Here is a 17,807-nt window from a genome sequence, read left to right as displayed (position 1 = left end):
TATTTCCAAAAATGAGCTGCAATAAATGATGAATGCCTACGTGAAGTCATCTTGGAAACTTTGTTGACAAAATTCTTCCACTTCTTTTGCGTCCCGGAAACAATACTAATCATGTGATCGGGTTTATAAATACATAAATGGTACAAGATAAACATCAAAGGCTCGTGAATATTAAGTGGGAGCTTTGCATTTGGCCGTACAGTGCTGCTATCTGGTGAATAACGAAGTCATTATAAAAAATCGACTGTAGTCGCAAATGACACAAAGCCGTAGGATCGACCACAGTCGAATTTGGCAGCGAAAGAGTTAAACAGTTTGCTTTTATTGTTCATGGCTGTTGCGACTGAAAGGGATTTAATCTTAAGGCAATTTCAATTTGGCAAGTAAGTGGAAAATTTGCTTTAACTGCGTAAAATTAAAAAACTGAACTAACGTGCTTTCAAATAGTTATTAAAGTGTGACAATTTACTTTTTATTTGCTTTAACTGCGTAAAATTAAAAAACTGAACTAACGTGCTTTCAAATAGTTATTAAAGTGTGACAATTTACTTTTTATTTGCTTTAACTGCGTAAAATTAAAAAACTGAACTAACGTGCTTTCAAATAGTTATTAAAGTGTGACAATTTACTTTTTATTTGCTTTTTTTTACAAATTTTTCGACAGATTTTTTTTAAATGGAGTATTTTCAGAAAATCCTTTTCCATTGAAAGCTGGACCAACCTTATGGGACGTGGATGGTCTCAGATATATTTTAATTAATTTCAACTTTGAATAAAATCCTTTCAGTTGAAGCAAGTGTTGTTGGAGCTATATATAATTAGCGTTCTGAGAAAAATGCACTCATTGGGATATGCTGGTGCCAAACCATTTTTGTATATAAAGTACAGTGTTCCAAGAGAATTTGATAGGATTGTAACTAGACTTTTAAGTTCACATATTAAATAGATTACTTCAACACCCGGCTTAAATCCATTGTTACTGGATAATTGAACAATTTTACAAGTTCACTATGTTCTCATTTTGAACGGTTTAAATTTCAAACACAATCCAAAAATAGGTATTCTCACGAAAGAACTTAAACCTACCTTTCAGCTTCATTAAAGTATAGTCAATAACAATGTAAAACAGTAATCAGGTTTTAAATATTGTTGTTATACAGTAATGACTAGTTCATCTTCATTTCTGTATTTGGCAAAGTGCTTGTTTCGTCTGACATGACTATCCAGTAATTCTGGATCAATTGTTAATTTGTATTCCAGTTTTATATCGTTTATCATGGCACATTTAAAATCGTTTTCTTTATAATGAAATGGCTGTATGCTATTGACTAGGTTACTAGAAATATCTGTTCTCTTTGTTGGTCTTTGTATTTACTTGCTGACTAAATTTACTTGTACAAGCACATGATACCAAACTACGACACTGGCCAGGAATAGCCAGGTGGTTAAGACACTCGACTTGTAATTCTCGGGTTCGAATCCCCGTCCCACCAAACAGGCTCGCTGTTTCAGATGTGGGGGCGTTGTAATGTGACAGTCAATTCCACTATTCATTAGTAAAAGAGTAGTCCAAGAGTTGGCGGTGGGTGGTGATGACTAGCTGCCTTCCCTCTAGTCTTACATTATTAAATTAGGGACGGCTAGCACAGATAACTCTCGTGTAGCTTTGCGCGAAATTCAAAAACAAACTTAACTACTAAATATATTAGAAATGTATATGATGCTAATTCATCTGCTAATAAACCAACTTTGAAGCTGACTTCAGTACCCACTGTCACTTTCTTCCATTTATTACGCCAGAATAACTTTCGTTTATTATTTTACCAGTTTTACAATCTCCCGTTGGGTCAAGCATTAAGTTTACCGACATCAAAATAGAAGGTTCGATTACCCACGGCAAGCGAAGCGTTGATAGCCCATTCTAAGACTTTCGCTAACAATTCGTACTGTACTACACTTTTACAACTTTTATTTAACACTACCAGTAAAAACATCTGTCGTCAAAAGAGATGCAAAATCACTCAGAAATTATTTCAAAATAGCTCATTTTCTACTTGATACCGTAAAAATAGTATACATTATTGACAGAAAAGTGGAAACAAATTTGATCATTGATAAGAATTTTCAGCATTACATAGAACAGGACTTGCAGAATGAGAGTCACAAAGTACAAAAAATGTCATTTTGTTTCAGATTTAACAACACAGATTACACACCTTTGTGTTGACTTCCCGCATCAGCGCCATTATCACATCCCTGATTTCAGCGATCTTCGATTCATACGTTTCTCAAGCTATTTAAAAACGAGCCCTGATTTCCTCAACATAGATTTCCTTCAAAATCTAAATCCATCCCTTTAATATTTATCATTCTTTAAAACCAATGACAACTTATATTGATGACTAGTGTAAGAAACACAGTCTACCATTGCAGAATACTACTTCACACGTTTAGCTTTTGAATAATTGTTTTAGATCATTCGTTTGAGAGGAATTCCAATGCTTCATGCTGGATTTCAGGGCTCAAATAACAACATCTTGCCTCGCTGTTTATGAACTTTTAAAAGTTTCTGTTTTCGGAATAGTTTAACCTTTAACCAGTTCAGCCAAAAATATTAATTTCTCGATCCAAAGGCATAACTATTGTAATCATCCTATTAAATGCATCTGTTTAATCTGCTTTCAGATTTGTTTTACGGGGCGTATATTTTCTTACCTTTCATTCACTGGGTAAACAATTATAACTAAATTTTCGTTACTAACTTATTCGATAATTTTTACAATTCTTCTCGTTCGATTAGTTCTATTTTTAATTATTTGCCTTTATCGCTTTATGAATCATTTATTTATATTTTACACAGAAAATAAGGTTTTAAAGTTAATAAAATGTCATTAAAAGCAATTAAAGCGTGTGAGAGGGGGTTTTATACCAAAGCCACAACGGGCCATCTGCTGTGTCCACCGAGAGGAATCGAACCTCTAATTTTAGCGTTGTAAATCCGAAAACTTATCACTAGTTAAAGCAATTAAATAAATTTAAATTGGTGATTACTTTTTGTGGTGCTGAATTAATGAAATAAATTAAACACAACATTAATATTTTATGTTAAACAGACATATATCTTAACTAAAACACAATGATTCAAAACCTTTGATATGATTAAAACGCTCAATAGGATATTCCTGCTTCCACAGAAGTACAGAGTGATAACAAAGACCCTAGAAATGTTTCATTGTTCTTTTCCGTCCCTTGAGAAGAATAAAGTAATTAATCAAAAATTAAAAAATAATTATATATATATATATTTAAAACTCTGTTGCTATGGTAAAAACAGTTTTATTTGTTTCATATAAACTTATCATTTAGTTAAGTTTTCATTATAGTGTTCTTACAGTATGTTCATACATGAGTATTTCCCCCGTCCATTTAACAACAACACGAACAAAGATCTGTAACACTGGAGAAAGAGAAATTAGCTGACATTTTCCTCACCGTATTTACTACTCTTCACATACACTTAATATTGATGGTAATAACTTCAGTGGCGGGAAGTCATTCAATGGAAATTACATGTTAAAAATTATTAGATTTTGCTGAACAGTTAAAGATTTGGCTGTTGGCAAGACCAGGTGTAGGTATGTTTGGGTATCGGTTTAACTGTAGTTTACAAGTAGTTCTTAACTGTTCAGGTTTGAGGCCTTTTCACCTTCACAAAAGCTACCCGAACCTCTCAAGCCTTTAATCTGCCCCTGTCAACAAGCCTCTGATTGTTCTACTATTTTGTCCCACTACTAAATAGTAATTGTACTTATCAGCGGTGGCGACACTACAGGGGAACCAGTATTGAAAGATATGGTCCCCTCCTAAAAACATTAATCCTACATACATAAAAAAAATGTAATATATGTAACAAGAAACGCATTACACGGGATTTTTTTGTTTGTTTTTTATTTCCTGTATGCTGGAAGCCAAACAAAAACCCTATTTTTTTGTTACTGTTACAACTGTACTGAATAGCTTATTTAATTAAATAATGCTCAAAAGAACATTGTTCACCAATCCACTTTTAAAGGGACTTGTAATCCTCCCTCCTCAAATCCTGATACGTTTAAATGGTCAAAAACCTTTTGATCATTTTCCAAGGTCTGTGAATACTTTAGGGCTTCAAAACTCAACACATCCCATTTAATATTACATGTTTATATAAAATGTTTTGTTTCGCCCTCAATATCAGGTTTTGTCACCCCAAGAGGGAGCATTTGCCTTACCTAGAAAATGAGAAACGTAATTCTTTATTTATTCATTTAGCATATGTATATGAATTTTTTTATTCAATTCACAATTACACACTACTTCCACCCCTCGCTCTTGGAAAAAGTTCTTCGGGCGTCCAATCAGTGTTAAATAGTCTTCAGCAAGGCACCATTAGGATGAAATTGTTTTATAAACCTTTTGCGTCTATTTTAATATGAGCGATTAATAACGATTTAAGATTTTGCTGTGAAAATGGAAGTAAACAACAAAGCAACTAGTGCCTTAAACGAATAAGAGATTTTTTAATTTGAACACTAAAACAAAAACTATAAAAGTTAACACGAGTAGTGTCATATACAAACAATAGTTTTATTTTTCTAACTCTAAACTGCAAAACGTAAAAGTTAACATATATTTACTGGTAAAGAAACAAGAGATTCATTTCGCTAAGGCCCAGCATGGTCAGGTGGTAAGGGCACTTGACTCCCAATCTGAAAGTTGTGAGTTCGAATTTCCTGTCACCGAATTTGGTTGCTAAGTGCAGTACACACACATAATATGCTTAACTTGAGAAAGATATTGACAGTATTAGTAAGCGAGTAAAAACGGCTTTTAAATATATGTGTATTAATATGTTTTTTGTTAGTATGTTTTTGTTAAGACATTTCAATTAGTAATTTTTGGGATGTGGGGGGAAGAGTCCAAATATATTTCCGCTTAGGGCTCCTAACTGGCTAGCACTGTCCCTGTTTGTAACAGAAATATTAACATTCTGAAACCGCATTAATCTAAACTCTAAGTTTTATCACACTAATGAAAAGTAAAGCAAATCTTACGTAAGGGGAAGCGATATAACAAAATAATTAACATATTTATAAATAAAGAGTAAAGAAATTTAATTTAAGTCTCGATAAAATGATAAAACTTCGTACTATAATATAAAAGTATGTTAACATTTAAAAGAAAGTTACTAAATATCGTCAATATGTTACCCCTAACAATAGGATTTTATCTGCATAAAATATGTTAGATTTGCCACTTTCAACCAATAGAAACCAGTGAATTAAAAGATTGATTAGCATTTCCCTTCTATTATCCATTAAAACTTTGTTTTATTTATTTCGTAGCTCTGAAACATCACAATAAACGATATTAAAATAATATAACATAAAACTCTGTTTTCCCAAAAGTTACCGAATTCCCATGTTTGTTTTTTCTTTAGAGGAAGAGATGTCACTGAAGTAGGTAAATTATACCATTGCTTTGGGGTAGGTGCAGATAGCCTAGTGTCTTTGCGCTATAAAACACCAAACCAACCAACCAAGTTTGTGGTCCAAACATTCTGCCATTTTAATCCAAAAATACTCCACCAGATGTACCTATTTTTGTGCGCACATGCTGTTGACCACATGTTCCACATGTCGTTATAAAAGTATCAATACATGAGAAGGTTGCTTAAAACAAAAGTATGAGACACGAAAACTTTATATCATAGGATCTATAGTAACGGCAAGGAGAGCGAAGTGAGGTTAGTAAATTTAACTGCATGTTTAAACTTAGCGTCCATATGTTATTTGAAAACGAAAATAATGATAACAAAGTTACAAGAAATCGGATAGGATATTCTATCATTTCGTGTCAATGTACAGTTTCAGAAAATTTGTCAATCACGTACTCATGTGTGCGCCGAGCAATCCTCGTCACCACTCGTAACAACTAATTATACTTATCATAAGACAATAGTATTGAATTAATTACATTTTTAGTTCCTTAGTGGTTTTAATGAATTAAAATAATGTATAATAACAATATTTTAATTATTCCACACAAATGTTATATACTCGTCTAATTCTTGAAAACCATTAAGGGACTAGATACAGTTTGTTTTTTAACTTCGCGCAATGAGTGAAAGTACGTAAAACGTATATTTTGTAAGCTTTATTGTAATGTCGCGTTTAATAACTACAAAAAAAAAAAAAAACCTCCGCCACTGAAGGTAGACGAAGATACTGATCAAACTGAGATGTTACCGTACAAAAAAAAATTTAAGAACTTGTATTTTTGCTAGATCTCCATGTTACTGTTGGGAATATTATAAATGTTTACTACTTGTAATTCAAAATGTATTTTTTCTTTCAACAATCGAACTGTGTTAACACTAATCTTTTCTTTTATATACAGCGTTTACGCTTTACGTCTGTTCGGAGAAATTACTTTGTAAGACAGTTACCGAATGGAAGTAAGTACGATTCACTAATTCACCGTGTCTTAATATATTCTATTAGAGAAAATGCCACCTTTTTATCGAGTGTTTTTATGAGAAAGTACATCTGGATAAACTTTTTTCAATTTCCCACATAAATAGTTTCGTTTCTATATTAAAAAAAAACACCCAAATAATAGAACAAACGTAAATGCAGTTTTTTTTTCTTTATTAAATCAAAGAGCTCATAAGGGGTTAAAGTATTCAAATATTATAGTATACTTTACATTTGATAATTTACATGAACAGACGTGCAATTCTTGAATAAAGAACGCTTTTAATTTAAGCTCTGAAAACCAGCAATTCAAACTTCACGAAATTTTGTGAATCAAAATGATCTTTTTCCTCCATTCGCTGAATAGCAACATTTTTAAATATTCCGTTTCTTATATTAAGCTTTGTTTACATTTACTTTACAGTTAAATTTATTGTAAATTTAATAAGCTGTGCACATTCTTATGTGGTATGCTTTTTATAGGATTAGGACTAGACTTTTAATCGTCCAGGTTCACTTTCAATATTTTTTTACATATATGCCCCCTGCTTTTACAGCAGTAAGTCTTCGGATTTACAACGCTAAAATTAGGGGTTCGAATCTCCTCGTTGGACTCTGCAAATGTGGCTTTGCTATAAGAAAACAATTGTATAGATGGCGCTTTTACAGTTGGTTTATTTCTTATTCCGCAAATTTTATCTCTCTGCGTAATAAATATGTACACAAACAAACAAATTAAAATATTTTGTAGTTTTTATTCGTAATTACATTTACATGAACTTCTTTTACATACATTGAGTTCCAAAATAGGCATTCGGGAAAAATAAAAAAAATGTGTTACAATCAAAATACGTAACACATTGCCTGAAAAACACCTTTAAAATGCCCCCAGCTTAAAATGCTCAAAAGCATATCTACCGACTTAAAACGCTAAAAACCAGGTTTCAATACACAACACATGGTTATCTGATTGTATGACTTTAATCTTAACTACAAACAAGGCCCGGCATGGCCAGGTGGTTAAGGCACTCGACTTGTAATTCGAAAGCCGCGAGTTAGAATCCCCGTCATACCAAACATACTCGCCCTTTCAGCTGTGGGGGCGTTATAATGTGACGGTCAATCCCACTATTCTTTGGAAAGAGAGTAGCCAAAGAGTAGCTACTGGGTGAAGATGACTAGTTGCCTTCCCTCTAGTCTTACACTGCTAAATCTGGGACGGCTAGCGTAGATAGCCCTTGTGTAGCTTTGCAAGAAATTAAAAACAACACAAATTGCAAACAAAACATTTTAATTTGGAAAAGACAGAGTAAACACAGAAACTAGGAGGCGACATATTTGATCATATAAAATAAAATCCTTTATACATTCGATTTAGCGAGATATTCAAGAACTAAATTTGGGAATCTGAAACACGTGTGTAACATTCGATATCGTTTGTCTGCACTTGGTCTTCATATGTAATACAATAATTTCACGGAAAAACTAAATTAGTGCAATTTTCATATCGTATACGAACCACATTATGAAATCGTTTCCAAGTCAATAAATATTAAAACATACAGACGTTTGGTTCGTAGGAGCTCAAACGACAACTTGAAAAGATTGTCCATATATATTAATATATATGACGTGTTTAGATGAGTAGATTAATAAAACTACTTTAGAAATATTTTCAAAACTTGTTTGGAGATGCTTTGTCCATACATTTGTCTCACAATGTTTTGTTTTTTGCTTTTTTTGTATCATTAAATTTATAACTTTTGATGCAAAATGATTTTAATATTTCACAGGTTATCCAACAACAGATTAGATTAGATCGTCCACAAACAAAGGCGTCTTACTCAGCATTTTTATGTATTATTTTCATTATACTGGAAGAAGGGAAATGTTTGTTCAGCTATGCTTTGCGGTATTACAACAAAGATAAGTATCCGATCCATCAGCTTATTTTAGTTACACTCACTGAATTTCTAAAATGCTTGTTTGTTATTTCCCCTTTTGTGTATCAGTTTAGAACACTTCTGAGGATCCGTCTCTCACTGATTTTTTTGCCTCCTGCATTGATCTATGCCATTACGAGCAATATATTTCTCTACGCTCTAACCTACGTTACACCAGCTGTATGGATTGTTCTCATCCAAGGGAAGGTTATTTTTACTGTTGCAATGTACAGGCAAGTAAATACTTAAATATGTTTACAATTTTCAAATTTTCCTACATTTCAGTTTTCTTGGATAATTTTACTAATCATATAAATTCAACTTTGTTTTAAAAATAGATGGAAAAAATCTTTTTTTTTTTTGTTATTACCATAAATATATGTATTTACTGTTTCCAAAAACCGTTCTTAATTTAAATATTGTGTGTTTCACTCTGCATAATATAAAACTTATTTTTATTTTTACAAAAGTAGTTCTAGTTAATACCTGTGGTGAGACAACGTATTAAACAGTGCACATATTATTCTTATTTTCTGTATCGGTAGAACTGCCACCTTTTTAAGCGGTTTATTAAGTTAATATCATAATATTCAAATTTATGAACAGTTGTAACTTCAACTTTGAATGTTGAACACTCATTACAAACCAATAGTCTTAAAACTTGTGACAAATCTCGCGCGAGCTACAATGCATTTTCTCTACCATACTCCCAATTTATCCACCCTATTAGAGGACGCATGCAAACGAGTAGTACGTAAAGTAGAAATGTGACATCAAAAGCTGTTCGAACAAAGTTGCTGCAACTGTTAAAAATAAAACGCAATCAAGCTAACACTGCACCATTCTGTCCGCAAGATTGTAATTGGTTAGTTGTTCATAGTAACGCATAAAATTACACGGCTTAGTAATTAAAATATTTTTCTCAGGTATGTAGTGTCCAAGTGCAAAAACCTGTACAAAAACAGAACAAATAAAAAATAATAATAATAATAAAAAGTAATGTAACATCAGTTAAATTGTCACAAATACTAAATATATCAACGAAACGTGTAAAACAATAACAAACAAACCTGGTTACAAAGCAAAAAAAAAAGCTGTTAAACGCTGTCAAAAGTAAATCGTACTATAATGGAACTTTTGCTTATATGAAACTGGAAATTCATTTTTATTACCGATGTGCAACCTCGAACTTTGCGAAATTGTTATCCTTCATGCTTGGAAATTTGCAATAGGAGTCAAGGTATTCCCGTTTCGCCTCTGTTTCCCGCCAAGAAGAATTTTATTTTTATCCATTCACAGGGTGCAGAGATGACGTCATGAATACGTCGCACGCAGATCTAATGCACCATCGCCATCTGTAGAAATATAATAGTACTGTTGTACGCTCATGTAAATACTTTCCAGGGTGCAGATGGATCTTCACCAAAATTTGTATTGAAATTCATTTACGTCTACGGGGAAATACACAGAAATTTTCAATTTTGCATTTTACATGAGTGTTTTGCAAGATTTTTTTACCACTACTTCGCCCTTCTTGATGGATCTTCAGCAAATTTCACACGAAGGTTTGTTGGGTCCATGAGGATATACATTTAAATTTACGTGAAAAATACATATGTAAAAACGGCTGGTATGGCAAGAGAAAGATCTATGTAGAGGAGCGAACAACGTTTTTACCTTCGGTCATCGTCAGGTTCACAAAGAAAGAAAGAGGTAGTAGACCGATAGCTGACCACATGTTTGAAGGTGGTTGTGTAATTGAGTGTAGGAATGTAGAGGGGCGTACTTAGATGTTGGATTATATTTATTAACACTGGTATAAAGGTGTTCCTTTGTATTGGTTTATTTAGGACTTGAATTGTTGTAAAAGTAAGGCTTCTTTAATTTTGCGTTTATATCCGAGACTCTAACCCATCAATAGACATTCTCAGCAACCAATTAGCAACCCTCATAGAATTCACCACGATGAAGACAAACTTCATGTTCAACAACCACAACTATAAACAAACAAATGGCCTAAGGATGGGCAACCCAGTATCACCAGTTCTAGTCAATATTTTTATGACACAAGTTGAAGCACAAACAATTAACACAACATTACATCCACCACTATACTGGTACAGATATGTAGACGATACGATTGCAGGATTCACATCTACAGAACACACACTTACTTTTTTAATCACATTTAACTCTATACATCCCAACATTAACTTCACATGTGAAAAGGAAGAAAGCAATCAAATATCATTTTTTAACCTCAAAATTACAAGAACCAATACACAATTTAAAACGGAAATCCACCGAAAAATCAACCATACTGGACTATACATTCCTTGGGACTCAGCACATGAAACAAAACAAAACAACTCAACATACTAAGAAACCAAATAAACACAGCCATAAAACTATGCTCACCAGATAAAATTAACGACGAATTAGACAAAATAAAATAATTCTTCATTAACATCAATAGGTTTTCTTCACAAAAAATTGTAGAAAACATAATACGCACTCACCTAGACAAAAAGCAAAATCAACTAACTAAAGTAAATATACCCCAAAATTTAAAAATTCATGAAACCATATATTTTTATGTATACTGCTGCATACCACATATTCCCGACATCAGCAGACAAATAACCAACATTTGGTAAAATCTAGTAACAAAATGACATTCCAGTTAATACAAAATTTATTCAAAAACCAAGCACAAAACTAAGATCTATACTATGTAAAAACTACATTGACAAACACCACACCAACGTTTTTATAAAATACAATGTCATAACTGCCACGACTTTTATAATGGAGAAACAAGTAGAAAAATGGAAACCAAATTCAAAGAACATAAAAAGTCACCTTCACACGTTTTCGAACACTGCAAATCAAATACACAACATAACCATAGAAAACACCCAAATACTAAATAAAGAAACAAATGCAAAATTAAAAAAAGCCTTACTTGTACAACAACTCAAGCCCAAAATAAACCAATACAAAGGAACACCTTTCTACCTATATTAATAAATATAATGAAACATTCTACACTCAATTACATAACCGCCTTTAAACATGTGGTCAGCTATCGGTCAGTTACCTCTTTCTTTCTGACGAAGACCGAAGAAGGTCGAAACGTTGTTCGCTCCTCTACATAGAGCTTTCTATATTCGTACCAGCTGTTTCTACGTGTATATTTTTCTCTACAAGTGGGTTTTCTCGTCATCACGGATTCAAATTTTCGGTTTCACGTTTTGTGTTTTGCTGTTTTTATAGGCGTGTTGGTTTTTTTTATTTGTTATGTACAAATGAAATAACTTGTCATGTCTTAAGATAACCTTTCATTAATCATGAATTTACATAACTTTCATCCAGGATACGAGTACCCCAGCTCGTATTTCTAAATTTATAGGTCAATCATGGTCAAGCACGCACTCCACTGTTTGCATAATGTCATGGTAATATGATGGAATACATACTTTACTGTTTGCAGGGTTTTAAATATTTGTTGTTTCATGGACTACACCAATTGTTTTCATATTTCAAGGGCCAATATATTCGCATATAATTGTTTTTAGTTGATTGAATCATGAAATAGCTTCATAGCTCATTTTCCCCCAACAGCAGAACAGTATGTCTGCGAACTTAAAATGCTAGAAACCGGATTTCGATACCTGTGGTAGACAAAGCACAGATAGCTCATTGTGTAGCTTTGTACTTAACTTTAAACGAACAAACATTTGATGACTAACATGTCTCAATCCGTTCTTAAATTTGATAGTATTAAAATACTTAAGGATTTTTTTTTAAATTTTCAGGTTTATATTCAAGAAACCTGTGTCAAAAACACAGTGGCTTGGAGCCTTTCTGATTGTTGTTGCAATAGCCTTCAGTCAACTGCCAAGTATAATGGGTACTACTTTTCCTGTCCCTGTAATTGCCTTACTACTGAGTATGTTGAACAGCTTATTAGCAGCAGGAGTATCCATCTATATAGAGGTAAATAAAAACTAGAACTTTTAAAGAGCTGTAATGTAGCTATTCCATAGTATGTAATTTCTTTTGGAAGATGTATATCTTGGTATCGTAAAAAGAACTAAAATCTTAGGTTTCTTTAATTAACTTCTATTTACCTTTGCAAAGGTTGCCAATATTAAATCAAGTTATTTTTGCAAATACATTTTCTATAAAAATGTCTACATATTTGTCTTCATTTTAATGCACCACATAACGACTGAAGAAATTTAAAGATTAACATATATTCATTAAGTCATTTGATAAACTCGCATAAGAAAATTTCTTCTAATTCATAGAATTGTTTCTACATATAAAGGTAGAAATTATCATAGTTTGTATTTCATAAACTATCTGGATTTCCCCTACCCTGGACAGAAGTTATGTAAATTCATGATTAATGAAAGGTTATCTTAGGACATAAAGTTTCCTTATATAAACCCAAAACGTCCATAAAAACAGCAGAACTCAAAATGTGAAACCGTAAATTTAAATGTATCTTCTCATGGGGCCCAACAAACCTTCATGCCAAATTTGGTGAACTTCCATAAATAGGAGCGAAGTAGGTGGTAAAAAGGACCAGTAAAAACACTCGTAAAAAGCGCAAAATGCAAAACTGGAAATTTGTGTGCGTTTTCCCAGGGGCGTAACAAATCTCCATACCAATCTTATTGAAGATCCATCTGCACACTGGAAAGTATTTACATGAGCATATAACAGCGCGATTATATTTCTGTAGATGGCGTCAGTGCATTAGATCTGCGTGCGACGTATTCATGGCGTTATCTCTGCACCCTGAGAATGGATAAAATGTTTCTCCGTCACGAGAAACCGGAAAATAGTAACGACTAATGCAAATCTACATACACACGGGATAAATATTTCGCAGAGTTAAGGGTTGCATATCGCATAATAAAATGGCTTTTTCAGCGTCATGTAAGCAAGAGTTCCACTATAATATTATTTTAATATCAATTTAACCAACTGCTATTCTAAAATATTACAATACTCTAGAAATTTCGGCTCCACCAAATTTGGTCAAATTTTCCTTTCTCTTTAAACAGCTGCGTGTTTCTTAATTAGGCATAAAAACAATCTGTGAATCTTTGTTTTGAATTTTGTGCTAATCTAGATGGACTTCTCAGCTAGCTGTCTATAACTTAGCAGTAACATACAAAAGGGATTATTTGTTTAGAATTAAACACGAAGTTACACAATGGGCTATCTGTGCTCTACCCACCATGGGTATCAAAACCTGGTTTCTAGCAGTGTGGGTTTGCAGACATACGGTTGTGCCATTTGGGAACTACAAAAGAAAAGGCAGCTAATCAACAACACCCACAGACAATTCTTCGGCTATTCTTTTACCCGTGAATAGTGGGAATGATTGTAACATTTATACAGCTCCATGGCTTAAAGGACAATGTGTTTGTTTGAAGTTAAGTACAAAGCAACGCACTATGCGTTCTTTGCTCCATCATCACAAGTATCGAAATCAAGATTCTAGCATTGCAAGTCCGAAGACATGCCACTGTACCACGAGGAGGCCTTAAAGGATGACGACCTTCAATGATCTGGATTCAACACTGTGGCCCTCAGACTGCAAGTTGAACATCTTAAATAGCAGGTAATGGTGAATCAAGTTAATTAACCGGAAGAACCATACACTTTCTCATGTTTTAGTTACTCCTGTATCTCAACAGTAGACTTCAGGACTTATAACACTAAACTTCAGGGTTCAATCCTTGTAGTGGGCAGAGTGCAATCGATAACTTATCGTGAAGCTTTGCATTTAAACAAAACAAACTGTGTGTCAGGAGTGGCATCATTGTTAGCATACCAAGTGCGAATCCAAAAGCCCTGTTTCTACAAAATCATGTTTTGCATTGGTGAGAGTAGGTGCATTATAAGAATAATGAAAAAATCCACAATTTGATTAGTTTGTTTGTTTTGAACGTTGCATACAGCTACTGAGGAGCTATCTGTATTAAAACCAGAGAGAAAGGAGCTTAACACCACCCTCTGCTAATGATTGGACTACATTTTACTAACAAATAGTGAGATAACCATCACATTATAACAATCCCATAGCTGAAAGGGTGAGAATGTTCAGTTATAGGATTAAAACCCACAGATACTGCAAGTAGAGTACTCTAACCTCAGGCTGTGCATAATAGTAAAGGTTCTTATTAAAAATAATCTTGTGAATTGACCACATATATTTAAGTTTTATGTCATTGTTTTTAAGGTTGTACAGTGTGTGTGTATGTAACTAACCGTTTTTCAAATGTAACTAAAATTAAGCTTTTTTTTCTGTACTTATTTAGGTGCTATTCAAGAATGATAACAGACCTTTCTTAGAGCAACAAATACAGTTGTATTTCTTCAGTACTTTAACAAGTGCATTACTCTCAATTTACTGCACAAGACTTGGAGATGTAGCAACACAGTGGAAAGGTAACTTAAAATTCTTGTCCTTAATGTACTAGACTCTGATGTTACGCAAGTGAAAGGTAAGTAACTTACCAACATTGTATCAAACAAATAATTGAATAATTGTATTAAATAATTTTTGGGGTGTTCTCTGGTATTTTCTAGATGTCCTAATAATGGTTACTATACCTTTTTATAAAATTTTTGGTTTGTTTATAAAAGGTGGATGAGAACATGGTTTGAAGTAGTTTTCAACCAAAGTGGTATAAATGTTATTGGATTCTGTCACTGTCCAATAGGTAAATTAAGATTTTTTGCTGGATTCTAGTGATATGTTTTCAGAGCATCAAATAGAAAACTCAGTGGTATTATATAGATATCATTTTTAAAATGTATTGAACATTAAACCAAGTTTTTAAAGTATTTAATCTGGGTTTTCCCAATTGATTTGAAATTTCAACCTGAATATCATCTGATGGATACATGGACCAAATGGTTAGGTCAGACACTCCTAATCATGAATAGCCACCTCTAGTGTTGAACTATTGAAGGAGAGCAGCCAATAGCAGTCACTTGCAAAAGGTTATGTTTGGTGCTTTAAACTGAATAATGGATCTGTTACTTTTATAACATTCCTACAGCTGAAAGTGTGGAGTGTTTGTCTGCTTCATGTCTCAAACCTTGGACACTTCATTCCAGGCATGCTAACTATTAGGCCACATCTAACACTCAGCCTCTGAGAAACTAAAATTCAGCTATGCTACATTAAGCATAAATTTGGTGAATGGATGATCTGTTTTGAATTTTGGCATTTTAGGTTCATTATAATAATTAATATTTACAAATTTTAGAAACCAAGTTCAAATAGCTTTTATATATATATATTATTTTGATAAATTTACCTGATGAACCTGGGTAATCAGTAGATCACAAAGTTATCATGTTTATTACTAACTTTTTCATAATTTAAAAAAATTAATCCCAATAATTCAGAAAGTACTCCAATTATCAACTACAATTTTTATCCCATATTTCAGTCAATTTATAATGAATTCAAGATGTAAAGTTAGCAGACAAAATCTAATTTTGGATTGCTACAATAAATAACCTGATGTGAAGCCCACACTCCTAGTTTTGAAATAAACCACAGTAGACTAATACAGATGCATGTTATAGAAATAATATCAGTAGAGCATGATATTCATCATACTATCATACTAAACAGACCTAAAACCTTCTTGTTCTTAAAAGATTGCCCATTATTAGTAGCATTGTGTTGTTAAAATAAACTATACAATGTGTAGTACTGCATTTTTCTACAAATAACTCGCAGGCTGTATGCTAAATTAGTTTTCATAAATGCCAACTGTGGGTGTACTCATGTAGGTAATACAATATTTTTAAGAGTAAAATTACAAACTTCAGATGCCAAATGTTCATTTGTGTTGTTTTTGTTCAATACATGGAGAAATTCATTGACTGTGTGATAAGTACGTCTGTAAGCAATGCCAGTCATTTTCATGTTAAAGAAGAAAGTATAAATCCTAATCCTTTTGACTGCATTTGTCAGTATTTGGATACATTGTGATTATAATTTTGATTAATGTGTTCTGAATGGTAAAATGCCTTATTGTAGATTCAACCAATAGGGAGCAACTGGTGACTCACCTTCAATCTGTAATCTGTTTAGTGAAGCTATTATTGTAATGTAAAAGGATTAATTTTTCTTGTCTTTCAAAATTTGTCTATGTTCACTGGCTTGCAGGATATACACAAGTGTAATACATGCCTAAAAGTTTCTGAGTTCTTTTTTCCCATGGTGCAGGGTATACAAGGAGACAGGTTATTTGCACAAAAATATGATACCTATAATTTCATTGTTGGTAGCATTTATATTCTTAAGTTGACTTTTGTATAGTGATGTATTAGTATTTATGGATAATATTAATTATTCTAACAATTTTTATTTTTACTTCTGCAACAGATCTGACTCCAAGATCGTTAATTCTTTTGCTGCTCACTATTGTTATGACATCAGCTCAAGGGGTGGCATTAGCTTCAATAATGCAGCACTTGGATAGCATTGTGAAATACTATACAGCAAATATAGCTAACATATTAACAGCTATTTTGTCAGCCTGGTGTTTCCCTGATAAATTCTCCTTGAATTGGTCATTTGGTCTGAGTCTTGCAATTTTAGTGATAGCTATATTTCTGTATGAAAAGAATCACTTGAATGTACTTGTTTCCAAACATCATATTTAAAGTAATAACCAAAAGAAAAACACACATTTGAATAATTTTTAATGATTTATATACTGAACTACTGATTTAAATTTCTCAAAATCATTCAAATATAAATATTATTGAAAAAAAAATTCAAATGTTTAAAAACGTTTAGGTACCTTTTTAGATGAGCTACTGCAGTTTGTCACAATGATTTAGTCTTTCTTTGGTAAAAACTGAGAAGCAATTAAACACTGAACTTCTAGAAATTGCCAACTTTTGTTTTATAAGTATAAATTACATGAACTTTTAATTTATCAAGTTTTAAAAATTGAAAATTTGTACTATTCCTATGTACTGTTAAAACATCGTAAAATTCAGTTGTTAGTTTATACTATTTGATGGAATATTTTGCATTATTCAGTAAAAAAAATAAACATCCAGTGCAATTAACAGTAACAAAATGTTTTGTTTCATCACCTTAAAATTCCAAAGGTAGCATAACCAATTATCACAAATAAACTGTCTTACAAAATATTTGACTTGTTAATTTTTTACCTGCATATATTTGAAACAAAGCCAATATTAACATCATTTTACAAACTAACTTGAGGATAGTAATAAACAAACTGGCTAAATGATTTATTATACATAACTACCTCAGTCACTATCCTATCTC

The 17,807-nt window shown here is 32.6% G+C and overlaps 1 protein-coding gene across 5 annotated transcripts; it reads left to right on the top strand.

Annotated features, from left to right (window-relative positions):
- Positions 1-326: 326 nt before the first annotated feature.
- LOC143226216 (uncharacterized) lies at positions 327-17,592 on the top strand. 5 transcript variants are annotated; one of them, XM_076456911.1, is made up of 6 exons: positions 327-383; positions 6,436-6,493; positions 8,306-8,688; positions 12,274-12,454; positions 14,797-14,926; positions 16,887-17,592. In XM_076456911.1, exons 2-6 carry the CDS (start codon positions 6,488-6,490, stop codon positions 17,165-17,167), a joined length of 981 nt encoding a protein of 326 aa, XP_076313026.1. In that variant the 5' UTR covers positions 327-383; positions 6,436-6,487; the 3' UTR covers positions 17,168-17,592. The 5 variants fall into 5 exon arrangements, with proteins under 5 accessions (XP_076313026.1, XP_076313028.1, XP_076313029.1 ...); XM_076456913.1 differs by having other exon boundaries at positions 365-383; positions 8,525-8,688; XM_076456914.1 differs by lacking the exon at positions 327-383 and adding an exon at positions 5,570-5,782 and having other exon boundaries at positions 14,797-14,982; positions 16,887-17,024.
- The last annotated feature ends 215 nt before the right edge of the window (positions 17,593-17,807 follow it).

The sequence above is a fragment of the Tachypleus tridentatus genome, chromosome 9 (genome assembly GCF_004210375.1).
Source record: "Tachypleus tridentatus isolate NWPU-2018 chromosome 9, ASM421037v1, whole genome shotgun sequence".
In the NCBI taxonomy this organism is placed as follows: Eukaryota; Metazoa; Arthropoda; class Merostomata; order Xiphosura; family Limulidae; genus Tachypleus; species Tachypleus tridentatus.
Note: the sequence above shows the minus strand (reverse complement) of the source record. Positions and strands in the feature narration are given on the sequence as shown.